The sequence below is a fragment of the Plecotus auritus genome (assembly GCF_963455305.1).
Source record: "Plecotus auritus genome assembly, chromosome: 4".
NCBI classification, from domain to species: domain Eukaryota; kingdom Metazoa; phylum Chordata; class Mammalia; order Chiroptera; family Vespertilionidae; genus Plecotus; species Plecotus auritus.
Window position 1 is genome coordinate 78,343,759 of NC_137775.1, and position 24,989 is coordinate 78,368,747.

A 24,989-nucleotide genomic window follows, 5' to 3' on the forward strand; every position below is an offset into this window, starting at 1 on the left:
CTTCTTAAACACAAACTGATATGTGACTCGAATGAGATTCCATGCACTATTTCATTTGAAAGGAAAGTTACTTGTCTATCAGAATACTTCTCATTTCTTATATTATGGGATCCTTTTGTTTAGAATGTCTCTTTTTAAAACTGGGCAAGACTATATAGAAGTTAGAGAGTTAATAGTAATTTGTTTTTACTCTAAAGAAATAAGAGAGCCGAAACCGGTTTGGCTCAGTGGATAGAGCGTCGGCCTGCGGACTGAAAGGACCCGGGTTCAATTCCGGTCAAGGGCATGTACCTTGGTTGCAGGCACATCTCCAGTAGGAGGCGTGCAGGAGGCAGCTGATCGATGTTTCTCTCCCATCGATGTTTCTAGCTCTCTATCCCTCTCCCTTCCTCTCTGTGAAATATCAATAAAATGTATTAAAAAAAAAAAAAAAAAAGAAAAAAAGAAATAAGAGAAAGCAGATTTGGGAGGATTAAATACTTCTGTGAAAAGGAACTCTTCAAGAAATCCTATTTGATTCTAATACACATCAAAGTAACACTTTCTATCATTAGTCTTGAGAACTTTATAGGGTATCTTAAATTGTAAGAGACAAACTAAAATGTATTACAGAAGTAAGTAACATTAAACAAATCTGACTTAACTAGCCCAGACATTAGCATCCAAGATAATTGCGTTCATTGTTTTAAGGATTGTTGGATTTCTAATTTGTATTCTGTTACCGTTTGTAAAACTATTTTTGTGCCTGGCTGGTGTGGGTGAGTGGTTGAGCATTGACCTATGAACCAGGGGGTCATTGTTTGGTTCCTGGTCAGGGCACATGCCCATGTTACAGCCTCGATCCCTGGGGCGGCGGGGGGGAGGGGGGCAGTTGATCGATGATTCTCTCTCAAAGTTGATATTCTATCTCTCTCTCTGAAATCAATAAAAATATTTTAAAAAAGAGAAATTTAAAATATTTTTGTATTTGCTTCCTTTAGATATTTTAAGAAGATTGATGCTTATATTTTTGTACTTGTTATTTGAACCAAATTAATATTTTAAGTATATAGTCGAATCTCATTATTTGTGGACTCTGCATTTGCAAATTCACCTGCTTGCTGAAATTTATCTGTAACCCCAGAATCAATACTCCCAGTGCTTTGGTGGTCATTCTTGGACATGCACAAAGCAGTAAAAACTTGAGTCACCCTACACACACATTCCCAGCCTAGGTGGAACAAGGCGACCATCTTTCTTTTTATTTAATCTCTCATACTGTAAACAAGTGTCTTTTTAGTGTTCTGTTTTTGTGCCACATTTTTGTTGGTGATTTCACTGTTTAAGATGGCCCCCAAGCATAGTACTGAAATGCTGTCTAGCGATCCTAAATGCAAGAAGGCTGTGTGATGTGCCTTATAGAGATAACACGTGTGTTAGATAAGCCTCGTTCAGGCATAAGTTATAGTGCCGTAGGCTGTGAGTTCAATGTTAATGAATTAACAACATATATGAAATAAGGTGTCTTTAAACAAAACCACACAAAAACAAGGTTATGTATTGATCAGCTGATGAAAATGTATCCAGGGGCTCACAGGAATTTAACCCTGTATTTCCCCTAAGAGCAGTAGTTTAGTATTTGCTAATTCAGTGTTTGCTGTGACTTAATAGAATGTGAGCAAGACAATGGACTGTATGACAAAATAGAGTAAATTTTTGAGTTAAAGGGCAACCAAGCAGGTAAACTGCAGTTTTCCTTTCTAATTCTATCACTTGTGTACCAGAGGAGAGCAAGCACTGACCTGAGGGAATTCCTCTTTCCCATTACTGCTCGGCTGAGGCCACTAACTGTGACTGTTGTCAAAGGGAAAAACATGCCAGGTAAATTCAAATCGTGTGTAAAGTTAAAACTTTGTGGGAATGTCTTTCACCGTTACTTTCGCTTGGTAATTATATCTGCATTTAAAACTACTCAGACTTTTTCAGAGTGAAAACAACATTGTTTTAATACTTCCAAATTTGAAAAATAAAAATATACAGAAAGCTATATTACTAAAGACATTTTCTTTACATTTGAAGTCTATCTCTTGTTTCAGAGTTAATGACGAAGATGTCAGATTAATGTTATGGGATACGGCAGGTCAAGAGGAATTTGATGCAATAACAAAGGCCTACTATCGAGGTAAATTGTGGGGGGTTTTGTTTGTTTGGGCATGTTCTTTTGGCTAAACAGAGAACTTTACTTTTTTTTTGTTTTGCTTCTCATAGAAAGGGTTCTCTTTAAGAATACTAAAATTAATTTCAAAGCAATTTTTAAAAATGCCAAGTCATTTTTCTTAAAAGGATCTTGATGAGTGGTAAATAATATTTGTACTATAGAGTGCTGTTCTCTGCCTTTAGAATTACATGACTTACACAGGCATCCCCAGACCTAGTCAGTCAGCAACTGGTAAACGCCTATCTCTGACCCCAAGGAAGTGACTAGATAGTCAGAGAGTGGAAACTTTCATATAAAAAAGTAAAGCCTGCCGAAACCAGTTTGGCTCAGTGGATAGAGCGTCGGCCTGCGGACTGAAGGGTCCCAGGTTCGATTCCGGTCAAGGGCATGTACCTTGGTTGCAGGCACATCCCCAGTAGGAGGTGTGCAGGAGGCAGCTGATCGATGTTTCTCTCTCATCGATGTTTCTAACTCTCTATCCCTCTCCCTTCCTCTCTGTAAAATATCAATAAAATATATATATATATATATATATATATATATATATATATATATATAAAGTAAAGCCTCTGTAAATAAGATGACATTTTGTTATTACATGAAATTTCATGGGTAAAGCCTTTTCAGTGCTGTAGGAGTTCAAAGAAGTGTGCGATACATGTGAAAGGAAAGAACTACAACTGTAGGATTTAAGATCTAAAATGTAGGGTTAAATTCCTCAAAAGAGCTTAGATTTCTAAGTTTCCATTACATTTTTCTATAAAATTTTGTCCTTTTTTTATGGAATTTAAAACAGCATTTTTAGTGTTCCTCCAACTTACTGCCAGTGGTGATTGTGATAAGAACAAAGTAATTGAAAGCTTAATCTAGTACCATGTAACATTATAGCCTCTTGATGCTTCTGAATATATATGTTGGTTTTTTCCACTTTTGAAAATGTGATTTATTATAATGCAGTTGAGGCCTAATAAAAACATAATTACACTAACATATAAGCAACCCAAAAGTTGGCTTTCTAAATAGTTACCAAGGAAACTTGACTTCCACTGCCCACTCTAAGAAAATATTTTGGGTCCTTGAGAAATAAGGGAGGTACACCTCTCAGGTGTCATCCTAATAAGGTCACCACTCCTTACTGCTCACTCTTTTTACTGTGTCCTTAAAAGCTTCCCATCTATAGAAGCTTTGATTATCGCTCTCCTGTGAATGCCAATTTGGATCTTGAGCACCTGTATCATGGTGTGAGGTGAAATTATGCTCTTACTCCCAAAGCTCTTAAAATAGATCAAATTATGAATTTCATGAGCATTGACACTGTTGGGTCCTAACTGTACAGTTTATTCTTGAGTAAAGGTTATTTGTACTTTTTTAGTGGGGTTATTACACCACAACTGCCTCCTCCCCTCTCCCCACACAACACAGGAAAAAATAAAACAAACAGAAAACCTAGGTGGCAACATCAACAGGTAGGAGGAATGCATGAGATTGTCATTATTTTCTTTTTACTTACCTAGTTTATTTCTCTATAAAGTCTTGCCCTGAAATATATGTTCTTTTTGTGAGGAAGAAAAACAGGTTGGGCTATTTGTTTTTAAACTTTTGATTAGTTGATATGGTAGTATTACTTTTTAATCATTATGTTACTTTTGGAGAATATATTTATTATTATGAACCTCTAGCTTAAAAAAGGCAAAATTGGTCAAATGTCAAAAATGATTTGATTTGTATATAAATAAAAAGGAGAAAATATTGGAACCATACAGTTAAGTAGATCAATTGGGTCCCTGATTAAAAATGACCAGGTAGCCAGGCTGGCATGGCTCAGTGCTTGAGTGTCGACCTATGACCTGGGAGGTCATGGTTTGGGTTGCAATCCCATCCCCAGTAGGGGGCATACAGTAGGCAGCCAACCAATGATTCTCTCTCATCAACGAGGTTTCTGTCTCTCTCTCTCACCCTTCCTCTCTGAAATCAATAAAAATAAATTTTAAAAAAAGACCAGGTAGTTAAAAATATTTTAATTTGCACTGTACTTGAGTATTAATGCTTTCTCTGTTTTTGCCATAAGACTGTGTTTAATATTATTATCTTTTAACTTTTAAAATTTGGTCCATGCAGTTTGTTGTTTACTTCTTGTTTGGTACTTTTTAGGTGTCCAGAAATCATGACTTTTCTTTACTATATCTACAGAAAACATTCTGGGCCAGAAACCAAAAAGATCCCAAAACTAGTCCTTACATTGTAATTTACAATGGGTATTTAAATTTCTTTCCAGTTTGTTTCATTTGAACTAAAAGGCTTTAAACAGGTTGGATTCCCCTCTATTTCACATTTTAACTTAAAGTAATCTCAAGCATATAAGTAGATATCTGTTAAAAGCTTTTTTTAAAATGTAACTAACTTTCTTAGTTCCTCCTTATACTGCCTTTCTTTTTGGTCAGCAGTGGAAGCCACTTAGTTTTCACATCCTTGGGGAGAGAGGGTTGCTTCCCACACCAATGGATTAAAAGTCCTGAGCTTTTATCTGATTAGACCACTCTTGACCAGATTATAGTAAGTAGTCAGAGGAATGGGATTACCCTAATTGGCTTGGTGCATTTAGGGCCTCAACTCCCAGAGGCTATGGTTAACCTGTCTTAAACCCTGGCTAGTGGACAGTGGGGGAGTGGTGTTCTCAGGAAGGGAGGGGAACTGGATGCCAGTTAGGCAACCAGATAATATCTACTAGTAGTATAGATTCAGATGATGATGTAATTAAATAGAAATAAAGACTAGGAAGAGAAGGAAAGGGCTAGGAAGCACGAATTAAGTAAAATATGGATTTAGTGGTGAAACATTATGCTTTATGAAATTATGACTTACTGATTTATGTCCTAGAAATGTATTATTCAAGATGCATAAAAATTTTGTGAATTTTATTTTTAAAAAATAAAAATTTAACTATAATTCATTTAAAAGACCTATTATACCAAAAACCATTGCTCTAAGGCATTTTTATATTCTTGGAATGCTGGCTTTATTGTATAGTGAGACATGTTGAAACATGGCCTCTTTGTAAATTCTAGTAGGTTAGCATAGAGCACAGATCATATTAGGAAGCCTTTTGGCACCCCAAATTATTCCTCTTAAGTTTTTCTTTTTTAAATTCTTTATTGTTGTATTACTTATGTCCCTTTTCCCCCCCGCCTTGTCCTCTCCCAGCCTCCCCCTACCCCACCACCCAGCCCCTGCTGTCAATCCATTGGTTATGCTTATATGCATACAAGTTAAGTCTAGCCTAGGCAGTAGAAACCATACTTAGTACAGAAAGTTGCATACAACATAAAATAATTTTTCATTATACTTTCTTCTTTCTATGCTTTAGATTAGATAGAGTGTCAAAGAGAATAAGGGACAAGCACTTAAAATCTAGAGTAATATCTATATAACGGTTTATAAATCTAGAGTAATATCTATATAGTGGTGTATAAATCTAGAGTAATATCTACATAATTGTGTTTCTGATTGGTCTTAGCCATTGTCAGATTTTACACTGTGTTTTCTAGAGCAGGATTTCTTACGCTTTAATGTGCAAATGAATTCCCCAGGGAGCTTGTTACAATGCAGACTAATTCAACAGCTCTGTGAGCGGCCCTGAGATTGCTACAACCTCCCAGGTGATGCTGATGTTGCTGGTCTTCAGCTATACTCAGAACAAGTCTTGTAGGGTCTTCCAGTTACTTGAGGATAGAATTATTCTCTACATATTATGTTTCTTGGGGAATATGACCTTATTAACCAGGATTATTTGCTACTGGCGATCTTCTAATTGACACCAGAAGTTTATTTAGAGCTCCATTTCCTGATGTGTGGCTTGTTAACTATTAGAAGTTATTCCTTTGTGGGTGGTTTCCTGATATTTATGATAATGAAGTAACTTTTTCAACAGTGTGATTCTTAGGGAGATTGAATAGTAGGAAAATTAAGGTCTTTTTAAAATATATGGATAGAAAACATATGCTGCTTTTAAATATCAAAGTTGTAAGATGTCCAAATGACTACAACAGAGAAATTAAAACATTAACTTTCCTAAAGATAACCTGGTACCAATACAGAACTGGAAGTCAAAGGAAGAAATAGAAAGGATAACAGTGTTACCATTGTCATTAGCTGGTTAATAATAATTGGAAAGGAGCCCTAGCTCAGTGGTTGGCAAACTGCGGCTCGTGAGCCACATGCGGCTCTTTGGCCCCTTGAGTGTGGCTCTTCCACAAAATACTACGGCCTGGGCTAGTCTATTTTGAAGAAGTGGCGTTAGAAGAAGTTTAAGTTTAAAAAATTTGGCTCTCAAATTTCAATTGTTGTACTGTTGATATTTGGCTCTGTTGACTAATGAGTTTGCCGACCACTGCCCTAGCTGGTTTGGCTCAGTGGATGAGAGTGTTGGCCCGTGGACTGAAGGGTCCCGGGTTTGATTCTGGTCCAGGGTATGTACCTCAGTTGCAAGCTCGATCTGTGACCCTTGTTGGGGTGTGTGCGGGAAGCAACCAATCGATGTGTCTCTCTCACATCGATGTTTCTCTCTGTCTCTCCCCTCACTTCCACTCTCTCTAAAAATCAATGGAAAAATATCCTTATTATAGGAAAGGAGCAAAAGGGAGGCCAGACATTATAAGCATGCCATCTGGGCGGCTTCACCATGAAGCTGCAACTTCACACTCCCCAGGGAACCACCAGTCCATTCCCTGCAAATCACTTGGGGAAGGGGTCCAACAAAGGGGAGATGGATGCATGTGTAGCGAAGTCAGGGTTATGTAGGGAAGGTGCCTGCCAGTTTAACCTGGAAACAAAGATAGTTAGCTAGAGGGGGTGGGGCCACTGCAAGTGCACGAAATCTTAGAATTTTTAAATCCCCAGACAAAGGAATTCTTGCACTCTGGTTCCTCCTTTGTTCCTCTGGTTTTGCTCCTGCTTCCTTGCATTCGCCTGTGTTCCTAGAAGCTGCATGGCCCATAGCCATGCAGACCCCACACTTAATGGACTGATGGACTGCAGCTGGGAACACAAGCTAAGCTAGCCTGATGCTGGATTGAACTGTGCAAATATGAAACAGAAACTTTGGGCAGCAGCTTTAATCCTAGCTCTGCTAAGGACACAGCTGGACTTCTTCCATGGTGGGATGGGGTGGAGTGGGAGGGAACCTTGGAAACTCAGGGATTTAATTCCACGCAAATAAATGCCACTTATTCTCCCATACCAGTCTCGAAAATTCCTTTTCTTGTGACATCGCAAGAAGCCCATTTCCACCAGCATCCAGTGTGGACATGGAGGGCACCCCACCAAAAATAACATTATAGGGTCATTTTTAAATTAAGAATATTTATAATAGCTAGTATGTTGAATAGGGCACAGCTCATGAAGTTACCAAAATGCAACTTTTGTTTTGTCTCTCATATCCCTTTATATTTGACTAGAGGCCCGGTGCACGAAATTCGTGCATGGGGGCGGGGGGGTGACCCTCAGCCCAGCCTGCACCCTCTCCAATCTGGTACCCCTCGAGGGAAGTCTGACTGCCCATTTAGGCCCGATCCCACTGGGCAGTCAGACATCCATCTCACAATCCAGGACTGCTGGCTCCCAACTGCTCGCCTGCCTGCCTTCCTGATTGCCCCTAACTGCTTCTGCCTGCCAGCCTGATCCCCCCTAACCACTCCCCTGCCAGCCTGATTGATGCCTAAGTGCTCCCCTGCCAGCCTGTTTTCCCCTAACTGCCCTCCCCTGCAGGCCTGGTCACCCCTAACTGCCCTCCCCTGCAGGCCTGGTACCCCTAACTGCCCTCCCCTGCAGGCCTGGTCCCCCCCAACTGCTCTCCCCTATAGGCCTGGGTCCCCCCTCAACTGCCCTCCCCTGCAGGCCTGGTCACCCCTAACTGCACTCCCCTGCAGGTTTGATCGCCCCAAACTGCCCTCCCTTGCAGGCCTCGTCCCTCCCAACTGCCCTCCCCTGCTGGCCTGATCACCCACAACTGCCCTCCCTTGCAGGTCTGGTCCCTCCCAACTGCCCTCCCTTGCTGGCCATCTTGTGGTGGCCATCTTGTGTTCACATGGGGGCAGGATCTTTGACCAATGCGGGCAGCCATCTTGTGTGTTGGAGTGATGGTCAGTCTGCATATTACTCTTTTATTAGATAGGATAGAGGCCTGGTGCACGGGTGGGGGCCAGCTGGTTTGCCCTGAAGGGTGTCCCAGATCAGGGTAGGGGTTCCCTTGGGGTGTGAGGTGGCCTGGGCAAGAGGCCTGTGGTGGTTTGCAGGCCGGCCACGCCCCCTGGTGACCCAAACGGAGGCCCTGGTATCTGGGGTTTATTTATCTTCTACAATTGAAACTTTGTAGCCTGGAGTGGAGCCAAGCCTTCTGCTTGCTCCATGGTGGTAGCCATTTTTGGGAGGATTTATGTATCTTCTATAATTGAAACTTTGTAGCCTTAAGTGGAGGCCTGGGCCGGCCAGGGTGTGCGGAAAGCTTGGCTTCCTCCATCACCGGGGGCAACCCTAGCCTCCTCTTTCCAGCTTTGTGGCTGCCGCCATCTCTGTTTGGGTTTATGTATCTTCTATCATGAAACTTTGTAGCCTTGAGTGGAGGCCTAGGCCGGCAAGGGCAGGCGGAAAGCTTGGCTTCCTCCATTGCCTGGGAAACCCAAGCCTCCCTCCTGCTCTCTGTGGCCGTAGCCATCTTGGTTGGGTTTATTTGCATATTTCTCCTGATTGGCTGATGGGCGTGGCTGGTGGGCGTAGCAGAGTGATGGTTAATTTGCATATTACTCTTTTATTAGATAGGACTAGAGGCCCTATGCATGATTGGGGGCGGGGAGGGACCGCAGGAGGGCTCCAGGGCGTGTCCAGCCCTTCTCGCCTAGTCCCAATCGGCCGGACCCCAGCAGCAAGCTAACCTACCTGTGAGAGTGTCTGCCCCTGTGGTGGTCAGTGCGCATCACAGGAACTGGTTGAACGGTCGGACACTTAGCATATTAGGCTTTTATTATATAGGATTAGGCAGCAGGAGGAGGTGCAGTCTTTTCCTTTACCCTCAATAAAACCCCCCTTTGTCTTTTCTGTCACTCTCCAGTAATTTTTTTTACTGCCTCATAGTTATTTCTATTCATGAACATGATCTTCATTTGGTAATGGGAATAGCTAGTCATGTATATTAATCAAAACTCCAAATGTAATTTAGCATTAAATCTCTTATCCTTTCTGGAGTCTTACTTAGCAGACTAGTACCTGTGGTCTCCGAAACGAATGTTGGTTGTTTCCTCCTCCCAGTTTCTTCCCCAGCTTGTAGAGATGGTTCTTGATTCTCTTGGGTCAGGCCTAGGAGAAGAACTAATTGGGGACAAGAACACTATGGTCTGATGTTGGGGCATTCTGGATGGCAGATGTTTAAAGATGATTTTCTAGGAAATTATCCTGGATTCCTCCAAGGCTTCCATTCTTGGGGATGTTTCTTCAGGGCAAATGTATACGTCATTTGGGCAGTTGCTTTGCCCCTTTGTGGGACTCATCATTCCATCTCCATCTTCCTTTATGTTAAGCTCTCATCACTCAATAAATAGCCCTTTTGAACATGATTTAAAATGATCCCATGCTGCCCTGGCTGGTTTGGCTCAGTGGATAGAGCATCGGCCTGCGGACTGAAGGGTCCTGGGTTCAATTCCGGTCAAGGGCACATGCCTGGATTTCGGGCTTCATCCCTAGTAGGGGGTGGTGGTGCAGGAGGCAGCTGATCAGTGATTCTTTCTCATCATTGATGTTTCTATCTCTTCCCTCTCCCTTCCTCTTCTGAAATGAATAAAAATGTAATAAAAAAAAATTCTTGTGGCACACCAGTTGAAAATTGCTGACCTAGACAGTAAGTCCCATTATAGTTTAAGCCAGTTTTCATTGAGTTTAAACAAAATAATAATAAATAAAATAAAATGATCCCATGCTGGCTTTTCTCTTGGATGTGACTCCATGCTTGTATGAAATTCTTGTGCATTCTTTGTCTTGTCATCAGGGGGAGCACAGTTACACCCAAATGCAGCTCTCTTCTTTTTTGTCTGTTGGTCTTGTCTTTTTACTCTTGCTCCCAGCCACTGCATCTTTCTCAGGCTTGAATCAAGCAGAATCAGTCCAGAGTTGCTGGAAACACATATCAAGTTCCTTAAATGGTCTTGCTGAAGTCCATTCCTGCTAGGTTGAGATGAAGGGGAGGAAATGATAGTACTTTTCCCCCATCCATCCCACCTTCTTGAAAGAAAGGGTTGGGCTAGAGACAGTACTTTCTTTAGAGAAATCCTTTATTAATCCTCTTTTCCCACCTTCTTCTCAGTTCTTTAAAAAAAAAAATTCTTGAAGTTCTTGAGGGAGTTCCAGAGTTGTGTAGGACTTATAGCTATTTATTTCCTTTGTAAATTCTGCAAATAATGATCTTCACACACATTTGGAATCTGGTATTGTCATCTGTTTTTTTGGTACCTCAGTCAAAAAGAGCCCTCTTTTAGCTTTTTGGCAGAATATTTTCTATGGATGGATGATTTCATTTAGGGGAAATTAAAACAAACAGTCGTGCAACATTTGTCAAAATTTTAAAACTGCAGAAGTAATCTAGGTTGTTTTTGTTTCATTTTGGTAATATATTTAGGTTAAATGAGATGATTTGGTTGCAGCATTCAGTCTGAGGCTTAGTATCAAGTGAACTATCCAGCTTCAGAGATTCATGTGCCGTTCATTTTTCCTGAAGATTATAATTACTCTTGTTACAACTTATTTCTGTCGTCTCATTCAGGTTTTATATTTTCTGTAGTTTTTTTTCTAGTTTCTGTGCTGTACATTGGATAGGTCACTTTTCTCCTTGTTTTTTAGGCACATTGGCTCTTTCTTATTATGGTGATTGCCTGCAACTTATGACACTTATTCTCTTAGTTTAACCCTCTCTTCCCTCCCAAGACACCAACAGAGCAGTTCTTGGCACAACTGGGTGGAAGTAATTTATCTGAGAGGTGATCCCAGGAAGTAGAAGTAAAGAGACTAGGAAAAGCAGGAGGAAAACTTGTAGAGGGTATATTAATGAGCTAATTATAACTGTAGGCAATGAGGGATCCCTGTGAAGAACCATCTAGGCACACCTCAGGATGGCCCTACCAACATGAAGATCAGGTATTTATTCCATCTCCCATAACTTGAAGCTTCTCCCCAGAGGCATCAATTCCCCTTAGAGCAGTGGTCGGCAAACTGCGGCTCACGAGCCACATGCGGCTCTTTGGCCCCTTGAGTATGGCTCTTCCACAAAATACCACGGCCTGGGCGAGTCTATTTTGAAGAAGTGGCGTTAGAAGTTTAAGTTTAAAAAATTTGGCTCTCAAAAGGAATTTCAATCGTTGTACTGTTGATATTTGGCTCTGTTGACTAATGAGTTTGCCGACCACTGCCTTAGAGGATTCCACAAACCCAGGGGCCCTCTGAAGCATCAGAAAGCACCTGAGGTAGGAAAGCAGAGAGCACCTGTAGCTTGTGCGTGAGGTAGGGGACTAGCAACAGGCAGGAACTGTCTCCATAGCTGCAGTGGCACCTGGGGCTGAAGGGGTGCAGGCACTCCAGTGTCTACTGCAAAAAATGTTTATTTACCTCCTTTGATTACTTAAACATGTCAACATTACATTTCCTCCTCTTCAGACAGGCACTTTAGCACATTCCCACATTCTTGATCTCTCCCACTAAGCACCCCACTAAGTAATTTGGGGTGTTATGAATATACTTTTTCTTTTATCTTATTTGTTTATTTATTTATTTAATTGTTTAAAAGTATTACACGTCTCCTTTTTCCCTGATTGACCCCCCTGCCCCGCCACACCCGCCCCCCAGGACAAACCCCACCGTCCCAGTGTCCGAGTCCATTGGTTATGCTAATATGCATGCATACAAGTCCATTGGTTGATGTCTTACACCCCTCCACCCCCCTTTTATTCTTTTTTTTTAAGTATTTTTCTTTAAGTGTACCTGGAAATACCTATTGGACCCTCAAATTAAATGACAATTGATTAGATAGAAAATTCTTGGTTTCAAACTAACAAATAGAGTTTTACTAGTATAATAAAACTTAGTTAAATCAAAGTTAAAGTATGATTAAATAATGTTTTATTTGTAGTTTAAGTAAAATTTAGATTTCAAGTAAATATAAATTTATTTACCAATATACTCATTAATTTTACTCCTTCAATTTTGACAAAGTCTCAGGGTCTATCTGCCTGTTTCCCCCTTACAAATTGTGTATTTAATTTAATCTTTGGTTTGAAACCTGTCTGGAGAGAGAAAATTTTCACAGATGAAGCCTCTGCTTTTATAGTAATACTGAACTGCCAGTTTTCTCTTTCCTCATATGCTTTTTCTTTCTACTGTATTCCCTCTGGCGATAAACAAATTGTTTTTGGCCTTAGAGTGTCTTAGATAGCCCAGAATGTATGTCTGAGTCTTAGAAGCAAACTCTTATACCTGAGGGATCTGGAAGGAAGGTGTAACAATAAGAAAACATGCTTCGATTCCAGGAAATGCTCTTGACCCCAGGACATTTTTTCTTGTGGCCTACACATCTGCTTTTTGTCACTGTGCCGCCTGATTCAACAACTACTAATTTGTAAAAGAGCTTCTTCCAGAAGGTTGCTGCTTATATTTAATTTTAGATGTAATCAACCTAATGTGATAGTTGATAGATAAAATATTGCCAATGGATATAGTATGGGAATTATACAGTTAAACAGGGCAAAAAACTAAATTAAACCTTTTCCCTTTCTATTGTATATATTTTTTTCTTGACCCTGGTTTGTAAATTATATTTGTTAGCATCATTGGTATTCTGCTACTAACATGAGATAATAACAGATTTTTAGAAAAATAAATAGAATTATGATTTTTTTCATATATTTTTCTTAAATCTATGCTGAAAGAAATTAAGAAGCAAATGACAAGTATTAACAGGAATAACTTGGCAACAGCCCATCATTCATGTTTAGTTGACCATTCTCTCTAGCTCTTATAATGTAATTAAATATATTAATATTTCATGATATCCCCTTCCCCCCCCCAAAAAAAGTTTATGATTTTGAGGGAACTTTGACACTTGTACAAGTTTGAGAACCACTGTTCTTGGTAAAAATTGGTTCTTTGAATTAGAAAATAGAGTTTATATTTAAAAAAATAAGCAGAGTGCTAAACGATGAGTTCGCCAGTTATTTACATAAAAAACTGTTTTTAGGTAAAATTTGCCCTCACTCTGCACAGGATTGTTAAATTAATATAAATAACATGTTTATTTTGTGACCTTACAGGAGCCCAGGCTTGTGTGCTTGTATTTTCTACCACAGACAGGGAATCTTTTGAAGCAATTTCCAGTTGGAAAGAGAAAGTAGTAGCTGAAGTTGGAGATATACCAACTGTACTTGTACAAAACAAGATTGATCTCTTGGATGATTCTTGTATAAAGAAGTAAGATGGCTATTTTTGAAGGGGTGGTGATAATTCTATAAAGTTAAAACCTATTTTAATTTTTGCAGAGACTTACAAAATTTAGGGACGTTTATATAAAGAATACCTTATATTTAAAATTTCTGTGAGCTGTTCTGTGTTTTTGGTTTGCTTTAAAAAAAGTTGTTACTGAATCATAAGTAGAGAAAAATAAAGGATTAAATTTTGAAGCTCCTTTTAGAATTCTAATTTAGGTCTTTGCACTACAAATCCAGTTCTTCATTTTAAGTCAAATGTAGATATAGTGATAATGTTAAAGAAAACATTTAAAAACATTAAACATATGAAAGATGCTTTAATAAAGAGTAAGTAGATAGATAGGCTATGTTGATGAGTTTCATATTGTTTTGTATTTTCAGAACTATTATGCTCAAATTTGTGAATGGAGTTTAGCATCCAGCTAATTTTTTTCTATAAGTATTTGCTCATTGTATTTGTTAAAGTTTTGCTTATGTGTTCTTATGTAAGTTATCTGTTGCTATATAACAGATTAGTCTAACTTAGTGGCTACAACAACTACCATTTATTATTTCAGTTTCTGTAGGTCAGGAATTTGGGATAGCTTGAGGGCTGTTCTGGTTCAGAGTTTTCCAAGAGGTTGAGGCAAGATATTGGCTAGGCCTATAGTCACACAAAGGCTTGCCGGGCTGGAGGATCTGTTTCCAGGATGGTTCACGCAGCTGGCCACTGGCAGGGGCCTTAGCTCCTTGCCATGTGGATCTTTCTCTCTAGGGCTGCTTGAGTGTTCTTACAACAAAGCAGCTGGCTCCCCACAGCCGGCAAGCCAAGAGAGAGCAAAGCAGAAGCCACATGTCTCTTCAGACCTCACCTCAGAAGTCACATACTATCGCTTCTGTATGTTATTGATCCCATAGACCCGTGGTCGGCAAACTGCGGCTTCGTGAGCCACATGCGGCTCTTTGGCCCCTTGAGTGTGGCTCTTCCACAAAATACCACAGCCTGGGCGAGTCTATTTTGAAGAAGTGGTGTTAGAAGAAGTTTAAGTTGAAAAAATTTGGCTCTCAAAAGAAATTTCAATCGTTGTACTGTTGATATTTGGCTCTGTTGACTAATGAGTTTGCCGACCACTGTCATAGACCAATCTTGATTACAGTGTAGGAGGAGACTACAAAAGGTTATGAAGACCAGGAGGGTGGGGGGATGGGATGGAATCATTGGGAACCATTTTGGAGCTTAGCTACTGTAGTCTTAATAAAATCAGGAGTGCACCATCAGGAGTCATAATAAAACTAAAGTTAGGAGTCCACTCTTGCAGAGACAGCCTTACTATACTGTTGACTTTGGCAGCAAAGTAGTTTCATAGCCAGTCAGAGTAAAATAAGTACTGCACTATGTGATTTTCAGAGTGTAATTAAATTTGAATGTTTTTAAAAACAGAAAATTAAAGTATTATATAAAGAAAAGCGATGTTTTGCTATTTTAAGGCTAGAGTTTAGTGACTTTATGGAAAAGTGTGTGTTTACAATTACAGCATCATGGTTGGTGTTTATCCCCCAGGAGTAGTGAAAACATAAAACCCTGTTCAAGCTGAGAACACAGCTTTAACTGGTGTGGAACATCTGACACCACCCTCCCCCAAGCGTATCAATAAATGTAATAAAAGTGATTTTTTTAAAAACAAGCTATCAGAAAGTATCTTTATAAGCACTTTCCCCCCTCTCCCCAACCCCCTTTGATATAGCGAGGAAGCTGAAGCACTGGCAAAAAAGCTAAAGCTAAGATTCTACAGAACATCGGTGAAAGAAGATCTAAATGTGAATGAAGGTAAACTGCCGTTTTAAAAATTTAACAGGAAATCTGTTTTACTCTTCTTTGTTTTCTATTGTGTTGTTTAGAAAACATTTATGATGAGAATAGAATTTTCTTGTCACCTATCATTAAGAAAAAAATTAAAGTATGATGCTTCTTTGAGTTAGTTTTTAATTATTCACTGATGTCTTGGAATACTTGGTACTCTACAGCAAAACGCTGCTGGGTGTTTTGTTTTTTATCTTTAAAAATATAACTATATGTGTGAGTGTATATTCATGTATGAAAACCTCTTAAAATTACTGAATTGTTTTAGAGCTCCACAATAACGGATATTCCATTAGGTAGTTACAATAGCCTTAATTTAATAATATTTCCTAGTTTAAGAAAGTAATATTAGAGAAAGAGGATTGTTATTTTTCTCATTCCAGAATTGCTACTTACTGTATTAGATAGCAACTGGATTGTTGCCTAGGTGTCTTTCTGGGTAGTTATTTTTTTCACCTAAAGAAATGAGACATATTTTCAAGACTAAGTTATTTAGTGTTGCTGAATATTAATCACTATACAAGTATTGAAAACTAAAGAGCCAATGATTACAAATACTATTTTATTTCTTTACTAATAAAATGCCACTATCTATTTAATAGTATTGCCATTCATTGTACATGGGTATTGCTGAAATAAATTTACAAGTCGAGTATATTTCTAATTTAATTTTAAATTTGTTTAGTACATATAAATATTATAGTAAGTAATGTGCAAAAACATATTTTATCTGCATAAGTCATACTGACCTGGTAGGCTTTTTGTTCATTTTTATTCTAGTTTTTAAATATTTGGCTGAAAAGTATCTTCAAAAACTCAAACAACAAGTAGCTGAGGATCCAGAATTAAGGCATTCAAGTAGTAACAAAATTGGTAAGTACCCAGGACATTTTAGACCCATGTTTATCTGGTAAATTTATTTCCCATTAATTATTATTTTATTTACTATTTTTTCATACAGTGTGCTCAGTTATTTAAGAAATGTGATTAGAATGTGTTAGATCAGTGGTTATTAAATTTAGTAGTATCAGGTCTCTTATTAAAGGTATATTGATTCTCATTATGTAACACATTGAATACAGGCTCTCTTCATCCCAATATTTAAAGACAGTTTTGTCCATCCTTCCTGTGCAACTTCATGCCTCACTTTTATGTATGTACCCCTTTTACCAGTTCCACCAGATGTCTTCCTCTTTCTTGAACATGCCCAGGGCTGTCTTACTTTTCACTTTTGCTCATTTTGATTCTTCAATCAAGAATAACCTCCCTTTCCTGTCTCTGTCAAAGAACTATTTGTTTTTTTAATCCTCACCCGAAGATATTTTATCCATTGACTTTTAGAGTGGAAGGGAGAGGGAGAGACAGAGAAAAACACCAATGTGAGAGAGACACATCAATTGGTTGCCTCCAACATGCCCCCAGCCAGAGCCAGGAGCCCGCAACCAAGGTACGTGCCCTTGACCGGAATCGAACCCAGGACCCTTCAGTCTGCAGGCCGACGCTCTATCCACTGAGCCAAACCAGCTAGGGCTGTTAAAGAACTATTTATTCTTCATGGACTATCTAGAAACCTCGCTCAGCTATGTAGGTGGCCTCATGCTTTTCCTTTAAGTGAACAGAGATCTAAGTCCAGGACATTGCCAGGTGTCCAGTTCCACCTGCTTCCTATAATTCCTCCTTCCTAATAAATTAGATGTCCCTTGTCCTGCCTTTGAACTATTTATGGGATCTTGTGTCTCTTTTATGGCACTTAACATTTAATGTCTTATACATGGCATTATTCTTTGTATACTAACTCACCTATTAGATTGTAAACTTCTTTTTTTTCTTTTAAAGATTGTAAACGTCTTGTGGGCAGGAATTGCTCGCAGTCACCTTTGTGTTGTTGATAGTGTCTCTGGCCGATAGTTCTGTGTGTCAAGGATGATAAATAGTTCAGAAAGACCAGCCCAGTTCAAAACAGAAACTATAATAAACTTTTTAAAAAAATTTATCTTTTTTATCTACTCATGACTTTAATTATCTGTAGACCATTTTGTTAATTTAGCCTCGATAGGAAAATCTTACATTACTAGCAGCTTTTATATATGTAATGTTTTGATTAACATAAAATATCACAAATACTGTTAACTACAAGTCAGGTATTCTTAAAGAAGTTATCTGATATAAAGTTAGTAAGTGGAATTATTATAATTATTCACTGATTCCATATTTCAAAAATAGTGAAAAGATGCAGAATAATGTGTAGAATATGTCACCATTTGAGTAGCAGAGGGAGGAAAAAAGAATATATATGTGTATTTTTGCCTACATATGCATAAAATATCTCTGAAAGGATAACATAGGAAAATTGATAAAACATGCTTGCCTTAGGGGAATAAAACTGGGGTGGTGGGAGGGAGACTTCATTGTGAACCCTTTTGTACCCTTTGAAATTTGAACCATATGTATTTCTATTAAAAATAAATGAAATGAAAAGAAAGGCTTAAAGTTGGAAATATTACTGATTCACTAAGAAGCTGGATGCAGTCTTCAGTAGGTAATCCTGAGACATGTCAGTGTCAACTCTGTGTCCTTCAATTTATTACAGGTGTCTTCAACACATCTGGTGGAAGTCACTCGGGTCAGAGTTCAAGTACCCTTAATGGTGGAGATGTCATCAATCTTAGACCCAACAAACAGAGGACCAAGAAGAGCAGAAATCCTTTTAGCAGCTGTAGCATACCCTAAAATGTTGTAGGCAGGAAAAAATTGTGCAATTCAGTGAGAACTACATCCAGCTGTCATGGTATGTTACAAGGTTTTAGCAGATTTTGCACCTAATGGCTCTGAAAGTTGACAGACTTAAATGTTGGTCTTCAGTGCTTTTCAGAATGGAGTGAAGTCTTTGGAGGAAAAATTACTGCCCTTTGGACTCATTTTAATTTTTTTTACATTAGACGAAGCTTCTCCTGTTTTGGAAAGAATGCTGTAAGAAATGTCAAAAACAGGTTTTGCTGAATTTTAAATGCTGGAAAATATAAATGAAATGCCTAAATATATGGTACAGATTGTAATATTATGGGTTAAGAAAAGATAGCAAGCATTCTTTTTCTGAAATTAGTCATCTACCTTTTCTGGGAAATAGTATTGAATCCAAGTACTTAAAAAAATAATAATGAAAGGTAAACCCTAAATTTTGTGAGACTGCATTAGTGTGTACTTGGGCAATGTTACTGTGCAATATCTGTACCATTTTGGGTGTGGAGGTATGCATGCAGGTACTTGGTATTTAAGTAAAATTGAAGGTATGTGCAGTGTTTAATGAAAAAGAATCTAATTCATTCATAGAATCATTTACACATTGTGTATATGTTAAAAGTTTTTATTTTCAAATAAGAAATTTCAGACATATATTTTGCAAAAGAGCTGGGATTTAAAAAGTGTTTTGTGCCAAAAAATATCATATCTAATTTTTACAGTGCTTTACTATCAGAATTTATATTGTTTATAATATCTTTTAAAAGCATTTTTCCTCTCTGATGGAGTAGATAAAAGAGGAGTTTAAATGTTTTAGTGCTAGGTCATCTCTCAGGTGAGAATTGTTGCAAAACTTTTCACATGTCCCTCTTAAGAATGGCGAGCTTGTGCTGGCCAAGTCCTGAAGCAGACACAGCACGTCTGCGGTTACTCCTTAGGCCTGAAGCACACTGGTGCTTCCAAGCTCCTTTGCTGCTGACTAAAAACGCAATTTTGAACTTTTAGGATTATGCTAACGGTTTTTAAAAATGCACAAGAGGTGATCTTTTGTCGTAATCCACATTATGGATTTTATAATGCCCTGCAACTGTAAAAGCATCTTTTTGTTTACACATTTTTTATGGTATTTTAAGATTATCGCTTAAAAATTTCTATAACCTTTGATTTGTACAGCACTTTCTCAAGACCTCTGTCAGGAACAAATATAATTTCTTTTAAGAAATGATTTTAATATGTAGTCATGTGGCAGAGCATAAATTTTGTCTTGGGACAGTTTTCCAGCTAAGATAATTGCATGAACTCTGTTAAAACTAATTATCATTTATCAATGATTTTGTTTTTAACAGTTTGCAATATACCTTGTTTTTACAGGATTTCAAAATGTGTATAAATAACTTCTTGAAAAATGTGCGATCAAGTTCTTTTTCATTATTTGTAAATGCATAATGTTTTATATATTTCTCTTGTATGTTTCCTCTCTCTTTTTTTTTTTTTCTTAAGTCTTCCACCTTCGCCACTCTCATCCCCCATCCAGATTAACGTTGAGAACCTAATAGAATTTTCTGGGGCGTGTCGTTTTTAAGTGGTCAAGAGTGGATGTTTGCTTTTCAGAATACTGAAATAATCTGGCATTACATATTTCAAAGTAATATAAAATGTTTATTTTTATGTCACCAGTTGTCACCACTCCCATTGCTGGCAGTGGGATAGGTGTTGGGAAAAACTCAGCTCCTATCAATGGATACCTGCTAGTGATTCACCTTTCCTTTTCTACTCTCTTGAAATATAGTCTCTTTAATTTTTGCACAAAATATATTTTGCATCAAATAGTCTTACAGTTTTTAGTATCAGAAAAATCACATTATGTAATATATTGTAGTTGTATTTCATGTTAATTAAATGTGTGTTGGTAAAAGTTTGTTACTGTTCCATATAAAAAGTGTAATCTCTAATGGTTGCAGTTCCCCTGATATTTGTAATATAATTTTGTGTACTTAGTTTTGTCCTTTTTTTTTTTTTTCAAGAACCGAAATCTTTGTTACACATTTGAGTTTTTAATTTGCACTTCTGTATTCTAAATCTAACCATAATTAATCATTATAAGTTCTCAATTTAATTAATTCTAAAACCTAAATTAACATTAATTTTCCCCCCCTGAGACCTTTAATTCTTTTAAATAACTTTACTCTTAGTTTCTAACGAACCATGGTTGCTGAAGAAAACTTGTGTAAGCCTCTAGGAGGTTGTGCATTTGTGCTCTAATGTATTTTTTACATTATGGCTAATTTTTAGCATTCAGGCATATAGCTCTGTTGCAACTGCCATATTTCAAAGTTCGTGAGGTTTCCTTTCCCTCCTTCAGTTGCCTATTGAATTAAATAGCACACAAAATAGCACATATAAGGCAATACAGTTAAATAAAACCAGGCTAAATGGTTTTCTTTTCATCTGCCCAAAGGTGATAACCCACATATACTTTTTAAAAATAAAGTAGAAGTGACACTACAAAAAAGAGGGTGGACACCTTTCCTCCCTGTGGAGTGAAGTTAGATGGTTGTTTCAGAAGTTGGCAACTCAGTGCAGAAAGAACGCTCACTAATGCACCCACTGAGCCTGTGACTGTTAGGGATTGGAGTCTATTCTGAAGATCTCAAAACGAGGAGTTGGCTTCAGGACCTAATGTCCCAACTTAATAGTGAACTATTTTAATGTAAAATATTAATTGAGAGCATCCTTTTCAAAACCTCTGAAATAGTTAACTGGTAATTTGCTGAAGTGCTCCCATTACTGGATAATATGTTTCTCTGAAAACAAAGTGAACTATAAAAATTTCCCACACTGCACAGTCAATCTAATGAACAGGTAGATTTATTCAGTTTTAACTATTAGTTACGATTACGAACATCATGTGTACTGTTCTCACTCTTTAAGTTTTCACCCTAAAACATGTAAGCTTATCTTACTAGTGAATTTGTTTGCTAACAGAAACCATTTAAAACCACGGTGGACTCTGAAATATCCAATTACCTAATTCCCAGGTAACTGGATGGATTAGCTGTAATAACTTTTATTAGTACGCCTTTTCTTCTCTCCCTTGAAATATCTATAGTTGGATGCTGATAGATGGTCTTAAAAATAAAAACTTTGCATTAAAAGGAAATCTCAACCCCTTCTATATTTTGTTACTACTAAATAATGCTTTTGTAAATTTGAACGAAAAACCACTTGTTTGTATTGCTATTGGGTTGCAGTTATGCACGTGAGCTTAATTTAAAATATACTACTTAATAAAAATTTCATGAAAGATTAATTCCAATAATTAAAAAATAAATGCATTTCAACGCTTGAATTTTGTGTGATATGTATCACCAGTGTGGAACCAAATAGTAAAAAGTACGACTTCTTTAAAAAGCAAAACAACTTAAAAATATTTCATATTTCAGATACTCTGCCAATATTTAGCATACTCATTTTATTGATAGTAGATATTTAATGCAATTTAGTAGCACTGTGGTTTAAGTAATTCTTCCTTTGAAACTAAGTTTCTTTTCTATTTCTATCAGTATCAGTCTGTTTAAAGAAAAGTTATTTTCTTGTGCTTTGAGCATCTCTCACCAGCCCCTCCCCCAAGCCAAAAAATATATTTACTTTGTTCTGTGGTACAAAATATAGTTCAAATTTATGTAACAAGTGCTTTCTGTTAGCTACCATGCTAAGCACCATGCATGCTGTATCTCTTTTGAAGTTCCTAACAGGAGCATTCTCACCCCCACTTTACAGCTGGGGAGGGCAGGGATGTGCCTGGGGCTCTGCTCTCTGTGGTAAGAGACGGGGTGGGAGGTCTGTGCCAGGTCTCCCCGCAGCAAAGCTTAAGGCCTCTGTGTTGTTCTGTCTCAGGTCTTGTATTGCCTTCAGACCTGAGGTCTGACAGTTACATTTGGGACACAATACTCCCTGGATCTGAATGCTAAGTCCAAGCCCAGGTTTTTCAGTCTTTTCTGATTCCTTTTGTCAAATTTCCTGCATAAACTGTGCCTAATTTAACCTGTTCGGGTCACGCTGGAATATGGCATATTAAAGCTGGACTAGACACTGAAATCGGTTTCTCACCAAACATGTGACTGCCAAAGTGATCTGAATACCCACTACATGCAAAAGAGGCATATTTGCTACACTATTTAGTGGTTTGAGGTGGATAATTGAAAGATTTGTGTGGTCCAATTCAAGCTGTCTACCCTTAGTTCATGTTGAAAACTTAAGAATGTGGTTGTGTCCCTAAGCAGAAGGTCCGTTTCATTTGGCTTGCTTGTTTTATGAGTAGACACACAAAAAGAAGTTCAAGCTCACTGCTGTCCTTGTCTTGCCTATTCGGCTCCGATTTTCCATTTTTGTTTTTGAATAATTGTAAATCCATCTTTCAAAAATACCATTATCATGTGGATGCACTCCAAAAATATGAGTATTTATCACAGCCATGTGAAAGGGACAGATGCACGGGTGTTTCCCAGTTAAAAATTGTTGCATATAATTTAGTGTGCCAGATCCTTACTCTGCTTCTTTCAATGGTTGCTAAATTCTTTCATGCTTTCCAGTTTAAAAATATTGAAACAGAGTTGATCCCTTCGTTAGGGTGAGTTCTGAGTCAGGGTACTAGACTGAGCTCCAATACAAAGGGCCCTCCCTGCCTGCACTCTGTCCCTCTGCATAATGCCTCACTTGGCTAATGTTTCATTAAATTAAAGGGAGGACCCACCCATACAGAATACAGGTACCTAGAGCAGCAGTCACCAACCTTTTGGACCTCATGGACCACCAGTGGTCCGTGGACCACTGGTTGACGGCCGCTGGCCTAGAGGATGCAATACTGGTACTGGGAGGAAAGCACAGCTGGAGGCCAGCAGTTCACATCCAGGGATTTTTTTCAATGTCAGGGATTCCTACATTAAAGTATCAGGAGGGTCAATTCTATATCTGCCAGATTTCTAACTGGGCAGCAGTGTCACTGCCATCAGTCAATGACCAGCACTGACTGCTCTTGCCAGCTCCTCTGCAGGTCATGCTGACTCACACTGGAGGAGCTAGGGTGGGCTTGGGACTCTACTGGGAAGCAGTGCTCATGAGGGATGGCAAAGGGCTGCCCTAAAATTGTACATTATATTCTAGAAATTACAGCTGATCCCAATTATAGCCGTTAGGGAACATATCAACATGGACAAAACATATACTAGGAATTCCCTTACAGTCCAAATCTACTACCTACATAACAGACGACAGTTTAAATGAAGGTAGAGTTGTGACACTTTGGAGTTTCATCATTTGAAAATAAGTCACACTTCCATTCTTAAAAATAAGAATCAACACACTGAGGTCACTGCCCATTGAACATGGCTCAGGCTGGAGGTCAGCGGACCAGGGACTGACGCAGCTTGGAGATAGCAGATCACAGCTCTTGAGTCTGCAACAAGGAATAGCCTCCAATAAACTTCATTGTAAAGAATGAGATAGAAACAGCGCTGGCATGTTTGTGGTACAGTCCTGGGTTGACGTGGAGTCAGTGGAAAGGGGGAGTACTTACTTCCCCAAATTGATGGGATGTACATATAGATGCTGACAGTCCTTGAGAATTTGAGGAAAACTTGATCGTCTGTTTCTTAATTTTCAAAAAGCTGATAAACAGATGGCACAAAAAGAAAATCTTTATCTGACAGTGAAACTGATAACAGCAAATTAGAATCTGCTAGCAAATCAAGAGTCTGCCACCATTATCAATGAGAATGAATGTTCCCCATGAAATGGAAAGATTTAAATGAGGAGGACTTGGGGCTGGCAATCAACGCAGCCATGAATATCCTTAGATTGTAATTGCTTTTTATGAAGAGAAACTAATTGGGCATTTTTGTCCAGAAAACAAAGCTCAGAATTGTCTTCATTGATATATAAATATACATTGATATAAATAAATAAATATCTGGATCTTAACTTTTTTCCCAGTGTGGAAGAATACTTATGCTCTAATAAAAATTGAGTTTGAAATATTTGTTTTGCAGTAGCATTTGGGAAAGCTGAGGGCTTTGTATGTCAATAACACTAGTAATAAATAAAAGTATTCTATAGTTGCTTCATTTGTTACAGATAAAAGAATAATCAGTACACGGGTCAACTTTGTTAGTAAAAAAAATGCAAACTAAAGATGTTTCATATCTAACGTTAGAAAAAAATGCTTAATGCTGGAAAGCTCAATGAAATAGCTACATTTTAATTATTGAAGACAGTATAAATTGATAACTCTTAGACAAAGAAAAACAACTGGAATTATGTCAGGCCATGAAAATGTATATAACCTTTGACTCACTGCTGGGAATTGATTAAAAAAAAAAACAACACAAAATAAATAAACAAAAAGAACGGAAAAGCTCTATGCAGTAATGGCAACAAACTGGAAACAAGTGTCTAGTAAAGGGGACTGGGTAAGTCAGGTTTTCAAGCTGACAATTTAACTGGACTTTATAGCAGCATTTAATTATTTTTAAAAGCAAGTTACAACATTGTATTAACAGAGTAATTAACATTTTAGAGAAATGCATGTGGAAAAGATGAAGTGAATATATAATTGTTCACAGTGGTAAAATCAGATGTGGTTTTCTCATTTGCCATATTTTCATGTATATAAAGAAATATATTCCTATTTTGAGATGTGTAA

General features: G+C 38.0%; 1 protein-coding gene across 1 annotated transcript in view; it reads left to right on the forward strand.

Moving 5' to 3' along the window:
- The window catches only part of RAB23 (RAB23, member RAS oncogene family), a 29,085-nt gene extending 7,449 nt beyond the window's left edge, over positions 1-21,636 (forward strand). Inside the window, exons 3-7 of the mRNA XM_080663476.1 lie at positions 2,076-2,161; positions 13,537-13,693; positions 15,435-15,517; positions 16,331-16,423; positions 18,141-21,636. Of these exons, the coding sequence (XP_080519602.1) occupies positions 2,076-2,161; positions 13,537-13,693; positions 15,435-15,517; positions 16,331-16,423; positions 18,141-18,280 (559 nt within the window). The 3' untranslated portion in view covers positions 18,281-21,636. The remainder of the gene's footprint in view (positions 1-2,075; positions 2,162-13,536; positions 13,694-15,434; positions 15,518-16,330; positions 16,424-18,140) is intronic.
- The last annotated feature ends 3,353 nt before the right edge of the window (positions 21,637-24,989 follow it).